General features: G+C 44.5%; 2 protein-coding genes across 4 annotated transcripts in view; one reads left to right on the top strand and one right to left on the bottom strand.

Moving 5' to 3' along the window:
- BORCS5 (BLOC-1 related complex subunit 5) overlaps window positions 1–2,122 on the bottom strand; it is a 79,385-nt gene extending 77,263 nt beyond the window's left edge. Inside the window, exons 1-2 of the mRNA XM_058021956.1 lie at window positions 2,102–2,122; window positions 1,746–1,831 (exon numbers count right to left, since the gene is read on the bottom strand). The gene's annotated coding sequence lies outside the window, so the exon portion shown is untranslated. The remainder of the gene's footprint in view (window positions 1–1,745; window positions 1,832–2,101) is intronic.
- An 867-nt stretch (window positions 2,123–2,989) lies between these two features.
- LRP6 (LDL receptor related protein 6) overlaps window positions 2,990–14,025 on the top strand; it is a 110,804-nt gene continuing 99,768 nt past the window's right edge. For all 3 annotated transcript variants that reach the window (XM_058023361.1, XM_058023360.1, XM_058023359.1), the window contains exon 1: window positions 2,990–3,096. In XM_058023361.1, coding sequence (XP_057879344.1) covers window positions 3,042–3,096 — 55 coding nt within the window. In that variant the 5' untranslated portion in view covers window positions 2,990–3,041. The remainder of the gene's footprint in view (window positions 3,097–14,025) is intronic.

Raw genomic sequence — 14,025 nt, 5'->3', positions numbered from 1 at the left:
CTGTCATTACTAGAGTGCTGTTACTGTTAATTTTCTTATCTCATCTCTGTTTCCAGTGAATTGTTGTTATCCCAACCCATGATCTTTGCCTTTTGTGCCTCCAATTCCCCTCTCCATCCTGCTGCAGAGGGGAAAAGGGATTTGGGGGAGTGAGTGACAGTGCATGGGTTGGAGAGTCTTGGTAGGAGCACCATTCCTAAACCATGACAGTGACACAAATGGCACCTTCCAGTGCCTGCAGGGAGCCTATGAGAAAGATGAAAGATTTACAAGAACATACTGTGACAGGACAAGGGTGAATGGCTTCAAACTGAAACAGGGCAGATCTAAGTCAAACATCAGGAAAATCTCCTCTGTGAGGGTGGTGAGGCCCTGGCACAGGGTGCCCAGAGAAGCTGTGGCTGCCCCATCCCTGGAAGCATCCAAGGCCAGGCTGGACTTAGACTTGGGAGCAAGCTGGGACAGTGAAAGGTATTCCTGCCCATGGCAGGGGGCTGGACTGTTCTTTAAGGCCCCTTCCAATCCAAACCATTCTGTGATTCTATGATTTTATGATACTTGGGCTGGAATAAACAGAGGAGGATTCTAGGCTGTGGGGAAAGGGGCTAGGCTAAGGGAGGTGAAGCCAATAATCATTAACTGGCTTAGAGGAAATCCAAGTAGGAAAGGGTTTGAATTATAGAAAAATGGCAAAATGCACCAGTGATAGCATATAAATGTTCAAAAGCTAAAAATAAAACCAGTCAGCTTGGGCAGCAGGGAAGATGCCTTGAAGAGTCAGAGCAACCAGGCAGGGGATCAGACTCCCAAGGGAGATAGTCAAGGCACCAGAGTGTTTCCAGCAGAAACAGATAAGATGTGAGAGGGAATGGCATGTGGAGAAATGTGGGTTTGTGATGCAGGGGTGCAGGCTTGAGGTTTTCCCCAGCTGTGCACTGTATGATTAAGATACAAAGAATTCATTACAGATCTGCCATACTTCTCAAGAGGTTAATGACAGATTGTGCAACACTGTGAGTATGGAAAAAGTATAAGGAAACACTGTGAGGGGAAAAAACCCCAAACCCCAAATCAACAACAACTTCATTTTCCTTTTAAAGGGTGAAAATAAATATAAAAGTGTGCTTCTTTTGCATGCTCCTACAAAATCCAGAGGTGACAAACAAGGATTGGACACAGGTTCTCTCTTCTCCAGGGTACATTTTTGTATGGCAAGTCTTCCCATCCATTATCCACGTGGATCTTGCTCGAGTTTGCTAATTCTCCCAGCTGACAGCACAGTAACAGAGGGGGCTATTTCACCCAGCAGACAGTCAAGGACAAATTTTGTAATGTAGACCTGGCCTCAGGCAGATATTGCTGTTGAGCTGAATTGTTTACATTTTCAAAAAAATTTTTTTTTGCAACCTTGAAGGTTGGGAATACACTTCATTTTAAAGAATCCTTCTGTTTTCTTCTATTTTAAAATTTTTTTCCCAGTAAAAGCTGAGAGTCTGATAATATCACATGACACCAGGAGACCTTCAGAGTCAGCCTACAATGCCCAGGCCTTTAATCTGGCCCAGATGTTATCTCCTACTGTAATAACGAGAAAATCTATGAAAATGTATGTTGAACACATAAGACAGTAAAAGTTAAATGTTCCTGTGAGTTTCTAATAGTCCTGAAAATTATACTGATTTTGGAATGGAAGTGCCTCAGATGTTGCTCTAAGTTGTTCTGCTCCATATCATTATTCTACTCACCAGCTGTCACATTCTGTGAGGGAGGGAGACTGTGATGTAGACGTCTAGACTGAATGAAAACCTTGAAATCATGAAGATTTTCTCATCTAGAGGAAATGCAAGAAAGTTGCATTTTACATTGTTTATTAGGAACAAATAAAGAAGGTAAGGAGGGAAGTTTGTTTTTTTTTTTTTTTTCAATTGGGGGTGTATTACAAAATCTGAACTATGCAAGAGGGGAAAAAGACTACGTTTAAACTCATATTATTGGTAACACTCCAGCAGCCCAAACCCAGCCCACCACATTTAATTTAGCAAAGGGGACGATAACGCAGGGCACCCCCAAAATCTGTGGGAAATAAATCACGCATCATTACATCAGCCGGGCGGCAATTCCTGCTGATAAGGAACGCCTGCTCCCTGTGCTCCGGGAAAGGCCGGGATTTATCGCTTTTCAGCCCGCACACCGGGGGGACGGACCGTAACTTCATCCTGCCTGCCTGCCGCCCCCCGGGCCGTGCTCCGGGATTACGGCCCGTCCCGGGATGGGGATCGGGATTGGGATCGCGATTGGGATCGCAGCCTTTGTGCTGCCGCTCGGACGCCGCCGCAGCTCTGTGGCAGAAAGTAGTCCCGTCCTCACGGGCCAGGGCTGAACGCATCGCAGGCGGCGGAGGGGGCGAGGGGAGGCAAAGTAGTCCCGCTGGAATGCGGCTACCCCCCAGCTCGCCCCGTCCCTGCGCTCGGGGGGTGCCGTGACCCCGCTCGCCTCCCTCCCTTAGGGAACCCCCCCGGGCCGCACTTCCCGCCGGGGTTCTGCCGGCTGCGGAGCTGCCGGGGGTGTGCGCGATCCCGCCCGGGAGAGCGGAGCTGCGCGCCTCCGCCCCTCCGCTCCCGCCCTCCCCGACGGGAGCGGTGCCGGGGGGCGGGCGCTGAGCCGGGAGCCGGCCGGGCACGGCGCGGGAGGAGGAGGAGAAGGAAGAGGAGGAGGAGGAGGAGGAGGACTGTATCCCTGCGCCTGTGCGCGCCCGGCGGAGGCGGAGGGGTGGATGGGGGAAGGAGCGCGGCGGTCGCGGTGAGGCAGCAGCAGCAGCAGCCGCAGCCGGCATGGAGGGCAGCGCCCGCTCCCGCGGCGGCACGCCGGGGCCGGTGGCCTGCTAGGGACCGGCGAGGGGCGATCTCCGCGGCCGCCCTTCCCCGCCTCCCGCCCTCCCCTTCCCCGCCGCCTCCCCCGCCCGCCTGGAAGCATGAACTGGCAGCGGAGGTGCTGCTCCCCGCCGCCGCCTCCCCGCCGGTGAGAGCGAGGAGGGAGGGAAGATGGGGGCCGTCCTGCGCAGCCTACTCGCCTGCAGTTTTTGTTCCCTGATGCGAGGTGAGCGGGGCGGGTGGCGGCGGGAGGGGCAGGGGGAAAGTTGCCGGGTTGGTGGCGAGGGGCCATGTTTGGGCGTGCGGGAGGGGAGCGGCGCGGCCTGGCTGCCGGCGGGGCGCGGGGCCCGGCGCGGGGGCAGCGCTCCCTCCCTCCCGGCCGCCGCCGCCTCCCCGGCGGCTCCTGAGCAACTTCCCGAGCCGCGCCGGGAGCAGCCCGCCCTGCCAGCGGCCACCGGCCGCGTCCCGAGCCGCCCCATTGTTGTTTTCAAGTTTTCCCTTTTCCTTTTCTTTTTCCTTCTTTTATTTTTTAAGGATCCCCTTAAAGTATCGCACGCTCCCGCCGTGTCTCCCTGCAAGCCCGGCGGTCCGTGGGCACCGGCGGCTCTGGGCAGAGCTCGGCCCCGCCGGTGCCGGGCTGGTCCCGCTGTGCCCGTGGCCGGGCTGGCCCCGCTCAGCCCCCGCCGTTCCGTCGTGCGGGGAGCGCGGAGCCCCCGCGGGCTCGGCTGCGGAGCGGGGAATGCCCGGGAGCCGCTGCTGGAGCTCCGAGCCTCGCCCCGCAGCCTGGGCAGCAGGGAAGGCTCGGCTCTGAGCTCGGCCGGCGCTGCGCTGGGACTTGGGAGAAGTTTGTGTTTCACCACGGATGTTCACGCAGCTTTAAAGGAGCAGTCGAGTGCCTTACGAGGGGATGTTACTTAAAGTAGCTGAGAATTTTGCTCCAACAAAATTTCTTATCTTACAGGACACGCTCTGAAAGAAAACAGGATTTTTATTTATTTATATATTTTTTAAAAATGCTGTAGACCTAACTACAGTAGCTGTTATCTCTGTTCAGTCTTTCTGGGAAGAAATCATCTGTGGTGCTTGCATACATGATGTTTCTGTTTACTTGATTTGGACTTTTTTCATACTAGATGGGCAAGAGATTAACTGCTAACAGTTAATCAACCACATTTTGGTTTAGAGAGTTCCTCCCCATTAGAGTGTTTTGATGAAAGTTAGTCTAAAGGTGGGGTAGGTTGAAGTAAGTGCTCAGCTTCCAGTTGCTCAGTAATCTGGAAAACAAAGATTTTCATCTCATCCATAGCCTTTTTTTTTACACTGTGCATCTGTTTGCCATATTGTATCCTGTTTGCAGAGATACAAATATACTTATTTAAATAGCATGTGTGACTTTTCATACTTACATTGTGGCTGTTAAACCCCAAATTTCAAAAGTTAAGTTGGCTCTCCAGTATAGGGAGAAACTGTTTCCTGATTAGTTTATTTTAATAAGTAACAATCATAACCCATGCTTAATATGCCATGTATTTGGCTTTAATTTGATGTTCAGTCTAATTCAAATGACAGCCCAGAAGTAGCTGTTGTTTGTGATGTCACAGAATATTGTTACAGTAACTTCTGAAATTAACCTCAAAATAGTGGCATGTGCTTTTGCAAATTTTTGTATATTTCATGCTTAATGGGACACTTTGAAGAAGCGTTAAGTCTGTAAATCATATGGCTGTCATTCCTTTTCTCATCTCTCACCTCTGTCTATTTCCAAGGACATTTGTATCCCAGCAGCATTTCTGTTTCTTCTGTGTTCATGGTGCCCTGCTGTTAGCTTGCCTACCTGAAGTTGTGATCCTCTGTTTGTGACACGACAGTAATTTTCCTACTGGCTAATTGTTACTTTAGATAGAGATAAACAGCAGGAACAGCTGAACCGTGAAGAAACAAAAATCAAATTTTAATGCACACATCCTCCCTAATAAACAGCATCTGTGCAAGTGGAGTAGGCTGGAGTAAGATGTGTTGAGTTCAGGAGAGGTGTCAGCAGTTCCTTAATGAGGCAGAGGCAGTGCCAGCATGAGTATGAATAAGCTCATACATGAAAGTAGAGCTGAAGTTAGGAAGTTCACTGTTTAGCTTGTGAATTCAGTGCTGTAGAGGCTGACAGTGCTGGAGACAGAAACCCAGCAAATGCAGTGGCGTGTGTTTGTGGGTTGCAGCATCCTCTCTCTTCCAGAGCCAGCCTCCCGTTCTCATAGAAAAGGCAAATGGACAAAGGTTTATGACAGCTGAGCTATTATTACTCTGAAGAAACTCTGCTAATTTGCTTACCTGTCTAGAAAGGAAAAAAATCAGTACCTGGAAATGCATTAGGACTTGAAGAAGTTTGGAGCTGTTACTGGCTAGAAATTGATGCACAGGGCGAGGCACCTGTCTCAAAAATGATCCAAGGACTGCAATAAACCAGATCCTACTGATGATGTTTGAATTTCTGGGACAGGAGGTTACCATTAGGACAGCATGCTGTGGAGGTTCTGTGGTTTGGGCTTGGGGTTTTTTTAATGTTCTAGCTTCTAGAAGAAAAATGTCCCTGGTCTCTTCTCTCCTTTTGGCCCATGGTTTGATTTGGGAGATTGGGCTTCCACCCCTGACCAACAGTGAAGTCACTCCCTCAGGGTATTCCAGAGCAGTGGAGTCAGAGCTGCTCCATGGCACTCTGAGGTGTCTTTCAGGACAGCTCTGAAACCAGTGAGAGACAGAATTGTTAAATAACTGACAGCTGCAGAGAGGCAAGAGCAGTGTCATCCTATCTGTCAGGACACTGCAGATAACTGTGGAACTGAGGTTTCAACTTTTTAAAAAGTGCTAAATAGAGTTCTTCCTCCACAGTGTTCATGGCTTGCTTTCTTCCTGAAATAGCTCTCCAGTCAGCATGCAAGTGCTGCTTTGTTTTGGCTTTAAACCCTGATCATGCAGGCAGTGTATAAAGCTCTTGCTTGAATAGAAATCTTATGAAAGATATTTGTAAAAACTTACTGAATGTTGCAGGCCTCTGTGTTTAGGGTCAGATAGTGAAGAAATGAAAATGCCTTTTTGATAATGGGTATTTTCAAACTATGCTTTCCTAGAGTTCAGAAGAGAATTTGTTTGAATCCATTATTATTGTTGTAATATTGTTACTGTTTTAATCTGTTAATCCATTGTTTCTGTTTTCATAAACAGATCCTTTGTGTTTTGTTTTTTTAAGATCCATTTGCATGTTGTTTAGAGGAGTTTAATGTTCAAAACTTTGCTAAACTTTGGTGCTGTGTGCACATATTTTTCTACCAGAAGTCAGAGAAGGGGATAAAGAATAGGTTGTCACTCCTGAAGCACTCAGGTTGGAGACCAGATGTGGCATTTCCAGGTGGAGCTGTGTTTTTGCATTCAGGTGAAGGGTCTCTTCACCTAGAGACTGTACAATACTATGGCAGTAAGACTTGCAAATATTTTTTTTAATAATCATGGTCTATTTCTGCTTCCAAGCTTGAATCAACCATTTTCTAGTCATGTTTCTTCATTGTATGATTCCTCAGAAATCAGTGTGCCCTTGTCTGCCATTTTCCTCTTTCATCTTTTCATAGAATAGTCTAAAATTAGTGTGATCTAAGGTGTTCCAAAATCCACTATTAATTTTACAGTTCTTTCAATTGCATCTCTGTGATACAGTTTAATTATCATCAGATTGCTTTGGCTTTTATTTAAAACTGAGAAATTAGGACTTAAAAAGTTTGATGGCAGTTTTTACTGTCTTGGAGGTGAGGTAAAGTAGCATTTTTGGCAAGATATAGGGAATTTCTGAAGGTATAGGGAAGGTCTGGTCAGGGTTTATGCAGGTAAAGGACTTCTTGTATCCTTCAGCATGAGTTATGTGAAGGTATTCATGTGGAAAGCTTTGTTTTTGTTTCACAGCAATATTGGTTAGAGGGGCATGAACTGTATTCATGTTTCCTTTTTCCCTAGAGTGTTGCTTCAATCTGCATTCCCAGAGTTTTAGGTAAGGAATTTGGCTATAAGTGATAGAATATGTAGAAGGGTTTTGTTTTTGTTTTATTTTGTTTTAAAGGATTGGGCATATAGGAACCTTTCAAGCTCTGTCTTTGGGAGCTGGAGAAATCTGATTCCTCTGGACATTTGTAATTCACCTTTAAGATGATGTCACATTTCAAAAATGCCAGCTTCAAAAATATCTGCTACAGTGCATGTAATATGGGACTTACTTTTTAGTTTAAACCAACTATTTTTGAAGTGAAGATATTTTTTCTTCCCTCTGAGGGAGTGGGCTAGGGCAGGAAAACAGGGAGAAAATGGTCTCAGTTTCTGGTTTGTCACCATTCATCTCCTCTGGTAGCAAGTCTGCAGATGTATTCTATATTCAAAGAATATTACTATGTTCTTTTTCCCCCACATATTTAACTTCATTAATTTCCTAAGAAATGTTAAATACTTGGGCTGCTTTGCTGGTGCTATCTTCCAAAGCTACTTGTACTGTAGGGAGGGGTCCATGTTACTGTTTGTGGTGCCAGAAGTGTAGTTGGAGCTGAAGCTTTGTTGCACACTCCTGCTTCTGGCTGAGCTGGTGGCTCTGCTGGGTCTGGGAGCCTGCTCATCTCCTCTCCAGCTCTCTTGGGGAGCCTTCATGCTTCAGCCCCCTCACCTGAGAGCTTTGGGCAGAATTTAGGTTGATAAGGAATTTCCCTCAGGTGGACTTGTAGCAGGCAGAGGTGTAAGTTGCTTAGAAAGATGTGGAGGGGATGCAGCTGCCCTGCAGGCTTCAGGGATGGTCTGTTCATGTTCACAGATTGTGCTCCCCACTTAAAACTGAGCCCTGGAGTTTTAAAAGCTGTGGCTCAGCAAGGGTGACTGTTGGTGTGTGCACATGAGGTTTGGGATGAGCCAGCAGTGATTCCACTCCTTCTGTGCCAAGCACTTTGTAGTGATGACTCTTCCAAAGTGTAATTGCTGTTCAGTGAACGAAGTGCTCTCCTAATAACCTTTAGTTTTTCAGCTCACACATCAGGTGTGGCTTCAGAGTATGTACCACTTGCAGAGCTACAGAATGCACAGTGCTCCAAACAAAGAGGCTGTGTCATTCTTTTGTGGTAATTGTCCAAGGCTTGAAAGGGGAAAGCTTTGGATCTTTAACAGATTATTAATAAATGCTGGGTATTGACATCCTAAATATTAATAATTTCCAATTTATATATTTACCAGGCAAGCTGACATAGAGAGCCTTCATTAAACTCTCTAGATATCCTTGTAGTTTATAAATATTTATGTCAGGACATTCACAATGTGAAAGGCTTGCTGTTTGCTCCACATGGACAAACTTGCTCAGAACACAGTGCTTGCATTTGCAAGTAGAAATGATCTTGTTGTCATCTCTGCTTTTGGATATATTCTCTGGTGAAATGGTTATGAAAATAGGGTGGGGTTTTTGTCTCATTATTATCTTGCTAGAGACCTTTTGATTTCCATGTAGTTGGAACAGTTCCCCACCAATTTTGAAATGGAGTCAAACATACCAGTGTCTGAATAGAATGGGAATACTGTTAATACCTTTGTTTGTAATACCTTATTTTTAATAGACTTTTAAGAAACTAACCAAAGTCTAGGTTAAAAGAGGCAATGCTTTAGTTAGTAAAACTTTGCTTCCTTTGCAAAATGTTATAAACTACTTAGAGATAGAAGCATGTTAGTTTAAAAGCTGGAATGCTTTTTGAGCTTCAGTATTTATAAGGAGAGAACAATAAGGAAATGTTTTTAGTATAAACAGACATGGAAAATGGCAACATTAATACAGATTTTTTTAGTATCTTGTTACAGGATCACATTACCTAAATAGAATTACTCCCTTGTGATATAATCAATGCAGCAATAATGGGATTATAGTGTTAATTCTGTTTATGAGGGCCATGTGTGAGTTCTTGATGTCCAATTTGAAAAGTAATCATATTTGAGACAGAAAATTTTAATCAGCTAGCTATATAATTTTGCATAATCAAAAATGGTTTGTTTTCTTCTCTATGATACCTTTATATTTTTCCTGTTATTCCTCCCCTCTCTGCCCAGTTAGTTCCCAGAGGAAAAATATAGTTTGTGTGTAGTGTGCTGAGGTTTTTAACCCATTTTTGCCTCTAGAATTCCTTAATAACGAAGATTCCCCTCTGTCCATTGTCAGTTCAGGCTTATAGAAAGTAGCTGATGTTTGCTGGAATTCTGGAAGTTAAGGATATGTGGAAAGTAACAGAAGTTTAAGGTATTATAGGATTTTAAACTTTATTCCCTTAGTTGTTCTATCAAAGCAGGGAATAAAACTCCTACTTATACTCATAGTATTAGTTAAAATTAAATTAATTACAGTGTTAATTAAAATATTAACAGTTTGGAAATCCAAGAATCCTCTTGTCCACGCACAGATTAATAGAGAAAGAATATTAAGAATAATAGAGGAGTAGGAATTTGTAGCCCTTGTATCTTATGAGGTCTTTGTAGACCTTATAAGATACAAGGTCTACAAATTATAAGACCTTGAGTCTTACTATGTCCATTTAGAAAATGCAATGATGTTCTTATAACTCAAAAACGCAACTGAATCTCAGCAGTTACCCTTTTACCCTGTAGGTAATGGTAAAAGGAGTAATGTAATTCCAAGTTGGGTGGGTTTGTATATATGGGTTTGTTTGTTTTTCTTTTGAATTTCCAGAATGAGTCCTATTCAATTTGAAAAAGACAAGGTCATTCACCTTTTCCAAGGGATCCTGCATGTGTGTGTGTGTGTTTTCATGGGGTGGTTTGTTTGTTTTTTTTTCCTATGTGTCATTACATCTAATGTAAGCCTGTTGAACATTTGACATTAGTAGTGCTGGGATATTAAAAGTATGAGAGTTACAAATATGCTACAATAGTTATTTCACAAAATAAAAATTAAATGTGCAATAATTCTCAAAATTACTGAAGTATGTGCACATCTTTCCTTACCTATTAAAACCAATCCATAACTATTCATTCTAAATGGGGTCTTTTGTGCTAAATTCTATGTTCCTACTTTACAGCAACTTCCTGATAGTGCTTAAAAAATCTAAACTAACAAAAAAATAAAACCCAGCAAAACAGAATAAATTAGCTGTTTTGTTTGATTTGGTTTTTATCTGGTGAGACAAACTGACACACTTCAGGAAATATTTTTTGAGTATCTTTTAGACTGCTGTGCAACCTTGGATAAATTGTTGGAAGAGTCGTCTGAGAGTATTCATTGCCTGTGAGCTTCTTGTCAGTGTGGAGAAAAGCCTTGTTTGTTGGAAGGGTGCTGCTGCTGAGGGTGTGAATTCTTTGATCCATTGGAACTAAGAGCAGTTGGGGTAAGACCCCATGGCTTGGGCTGTCCCCATGTGCTTGGTTTACACTCCAGCAAAGGAGGTGAGTGACAGAGAGTGACACTTCCAGGCCATTCCTGACTGGATTGCACCCTCAAACATGAGCTGTTTAGGCTGGAACACATCATGAGCTGCAATTGCTCCAGAGTAGCAACAAACCTTGGGGCATTCCCACCTGTGTCTTGTGGCCTTTAGCCTTCCTAGAATTTGGGAAATGGGCTCCTGCTGTCCCAGCAGCACAGTGTTGTCTCAGTGCTGTCCTTCAGTGGAGTGACTCAGCTTCAACAGCTTCCTGAGGAATATGGTCAAGGCTTTTGGCTTGTTTGTCACTGTTAGGAAAAGGAGCACTGTAGGAAAAGGTGGTGCCAGAAGGAGTGAAGGGCAGTATTTTGTTTCAGTGTGATCCAGTTCTCCTCCCTTAGTTTAGACTGCAGAATGCCATCCCTGCTGAGATGTGGGACTCTCCTTGGTGGAGCCCAACAAGGCCTTTCTGCAGGAGCAGAGGTGCTTTTAACTCACATTTTCATTAAACAGATCGTGTCGATTTAAACATGGGTGTTGCCTGTAGAACTGGGGAACTATTGCCAATGTGTGTGGAACTGGAATGACTTCATCTGCAGCCCTGTGTGTTATTCTGACAACTGTTTGAAAGGCTGGAAGAGTGTTGGAGGAAAATTATGAGGACACCTGAGAAAATGAGCTGTATAATGTTGAAGTTCTGCCGACATTAATGTGGATCACGGAAGTACTTGATTGAACATCCCTTCCTGCTTTCCTGCAGTTTGCCCTGGAAAGTGCCAGGTCACCTTTATTTTGCTGCTGCTCTGTTACCAGAAGGGTCATGGAAGAAGATGGTAGTGTGTGGTGTTACATTTTAGTAGTGTTTCATGGCAGTGCAGCTGCAAGATGGTGCATCAGCTCTCTGCCCATCCTGTTGTCAGCCAAGTAGATTCAGAATATAAAGTTAGAAAAATGTCAGAGCTAAAGTGCTGTGTTCCACCCCCCATGAGAGTGCAATCAAAAGAACTTCAGGACAGGGGAGTCCATGTTACAGAAAGGTGTACAGAAGGTCTCTGTGAGTGTGCTACCTAGCACTGAGAAGAGCCCAGCTCTGGTAATCCTGCTGTGTGGCTCTGTTGCCAGTGGGATGATTTGACAGGTGATTCCTGCTATTCAGAAGGTTTTTTACCTGTCATAGGCTGGGACTTTGTGGTGTATTTCAGTGATGAGTGCTTTTGCTATAATCTGTCAGGTCTGTTGGCTTTTTATGCCTGGACCTGGTATTTCTTTGCTTTCCTGAAGTCCTTTTCTTTTCTGTTTTTTTTTCCTCCTCTCATTCTCATGTCTCCATCCTTCTAGCTTTAGTAAGGTAATTTTTTTCCCTTCATTTAGCAGGCTAGAGGGTGACTTACTGGCTCTGTACCAGCTAGTCCTGCAGGATGTCTTGGTCTATAAGGCTGGTATCTGGCCAAAGGTCTGAAAAAAGTAAAGTTTAGTGCAGAATCCAAATGCTGTTGTTGCCTAGCTTGGTGTGTTTGCTGTTGCACTGATATGGCTACTCATCTCCTTCCCTGGCCTGCTGCTCTTGTGACCTTTTGAGTTACCATCTGAACATTTAACCTGAGGAATATATTTAGGTTAGCTGAAAAGAGGAGAAAAATTCCTTTCTGCCAAGTTTGGGCTGCCTCATGCTTGTTTACTAAATTCCTTGTTGCCTGCTGTGTCCTGCAAGTTTATTTGTGAGAGTAAGGAGTTTCACAGAGAAGAGTGCTCTCGGTTCACAGTGAAAGTCAGTTAATTATTTTTATTTTTAAAAATCTATGGAATTGTGTCTTGTGTGGAAAAAACTGGGAAAGTGCTGTGATGGAGAACTAGGTGCAAAATCCTGGCCTGTTGCTTGCTGTGCTTTAGAACTCTTATGTATTTCCTGGTGATTTTATTGTTTACTTGAAAATATAAACCATCTCTGTATAAGTTTTTTGAGGCTGATTCCCTGCTATTTGGAAAAATTTATGTTAATTTTTTAATTGTCTCTCTTCTTATTTGATACAAGTCTCCCAGGCTTTATTCCCAATGCCACCTCAATCTTTTAATTCTTGCTTCTCCAAACTGAGCAGCAAAACTCAAACATTTGCAGAAAATAAATATACAGAATTTTTTGGAAGCATGAGGAGCAATGAAGAAATTTGAAACCCAGGGAGTGAAGGGACAATCCTCACAACTGACTGCTCCAGAGTCCTTGTGCCAGTCCAGAAACTTTTCCTTACATTCTTGTGTTGGTTCTCTGTGGGGCATCTTGGGGATGAGATTGTATTGCATACAAGGAGTTTTGTGTATTGAATGGTGTTAGGGAGGTTCTTTGCTGGTTATGTCCATTTCTCTATTTTTCCTTCTCTTGTGAGCTGAATGTGAGTGCATTGTCATTCTGGTGAGACATTTGGAGTCCTCGCTTACTGTGCCTCTTCCAGGTCAGCATGTATTTGTTTGGTACATCTCATCACTGTCTCCTCTTCTCTCCACTCCTCACATTTGCTGTCCTCATAGCAGTGTGCTTGGCAATGCCAATTCACTTTAGACATTCAGAATCCCTCAGCAAGACTTTTAAAAGATGGGGATTATTCCCTTCCCAACTCATCTTTCAGTGTGACAGTCCAGGGGTTTCTTCCTGTGACTTCAACATGGTTATTCCTTTCCACAATGTCAGCAGCTGCTCAGTGGTATCCACACTGTGGTTCTGTGGCAGGTTGCCACAACTTATCAGTGGCCACCTCTGCTCTGAGTCCTGTTCCTTAACTGGAGGTTCGTGAGGAACTGGTTCAGCTAATTAGTCAAAGCTGATGCAGTCCTTCCTTTCCCTGCTGTGCTACTGTTTATATTGATTTGATTTTTGGTCTGAACTGGTTCTGGATGATGGCTGGCTAAAAATTGCTTTTTGGCAGGTGATGGGGAGAGCTCAGTATCCCTCTGCTGGTTCAGCTCCCTGCACTGTCCCTCCTGCACTGTGGCACAGGACAAGTGCTTGAGCCAGCGCAAAAGAGGGTCAGGAACCGACAGCTGGAAGTGGAGCTGGGGAGAAAGGAGATGGCTGCAGTCACATCTTGAGCAGATAGAGCAGGCTGCCAGTGGAGGGGGGAGAGCTGCTCCCCCTGCCAGCTCCCTGCTGCTCGCCTTATGTCAGCTTTGGAGTTGGCTGAAGCACTTCTTGAGTTGATTCAGCTTGCTAACCCAGTCAGACCTTTCGCTGACGTAGGGATTTGGATCAGCTTGGGAGGGGGCCCTTAACTGAGGGAGGGGTAGAACACTATTGCTGGGGATTGGGACTGAGAAATAAGGATTTGGGGGAAATGAGTGTCTGCTAGTTATTTTAGCCAGGCTAAACTCCATGTCAGTGAAAGAGAATGAGTGTGGTGATGTTTGCAGGGGTCACAGGATGAGGGACAAGATGAGAATGTTGACTCCATGTTTCAGAAGGCTTGATTTATTATTTTATGATATATATTATATTAAAACTATACTAAAAGAATAGAAGAAAGGATTTCATCAGAAGGCTAGAAAAAGAATGATAGCAAAGGTTTGTGACTGACTGAGACAGTCTGGACAGCTGAACTTTGATTGGCCATTAATTAGGAACAACCAACATGGACCAATCAAAGATTTACCTGTTGCATTCCACAGCAGCAGATAACCATTGTTTACATTTTGCTTCTGAGGCCTCTCAGCTTCTCAGGAGAAAAAATCCTAAGGAA

Source organism: Melospiza georgiana, chromosome 4 (genome assembly GCF_028018845.1).
Source record: "Melospiza georgiana isolate bMelGeo1 chromosome 4, bMelGeo1.pri, whole genome shotgun sequence".
Lineage (NCBI taxonomy): Eukaryota > Metazoa > Chordata > Aves > Passeriformes > Passerellidae > Melospiza > Melospiza georgiana.
The sequence above is the reverse complement of the archived record's forward strand: the minus strand, read 5'-3'. Positions and strand labels throughout refer to the sequence as shown.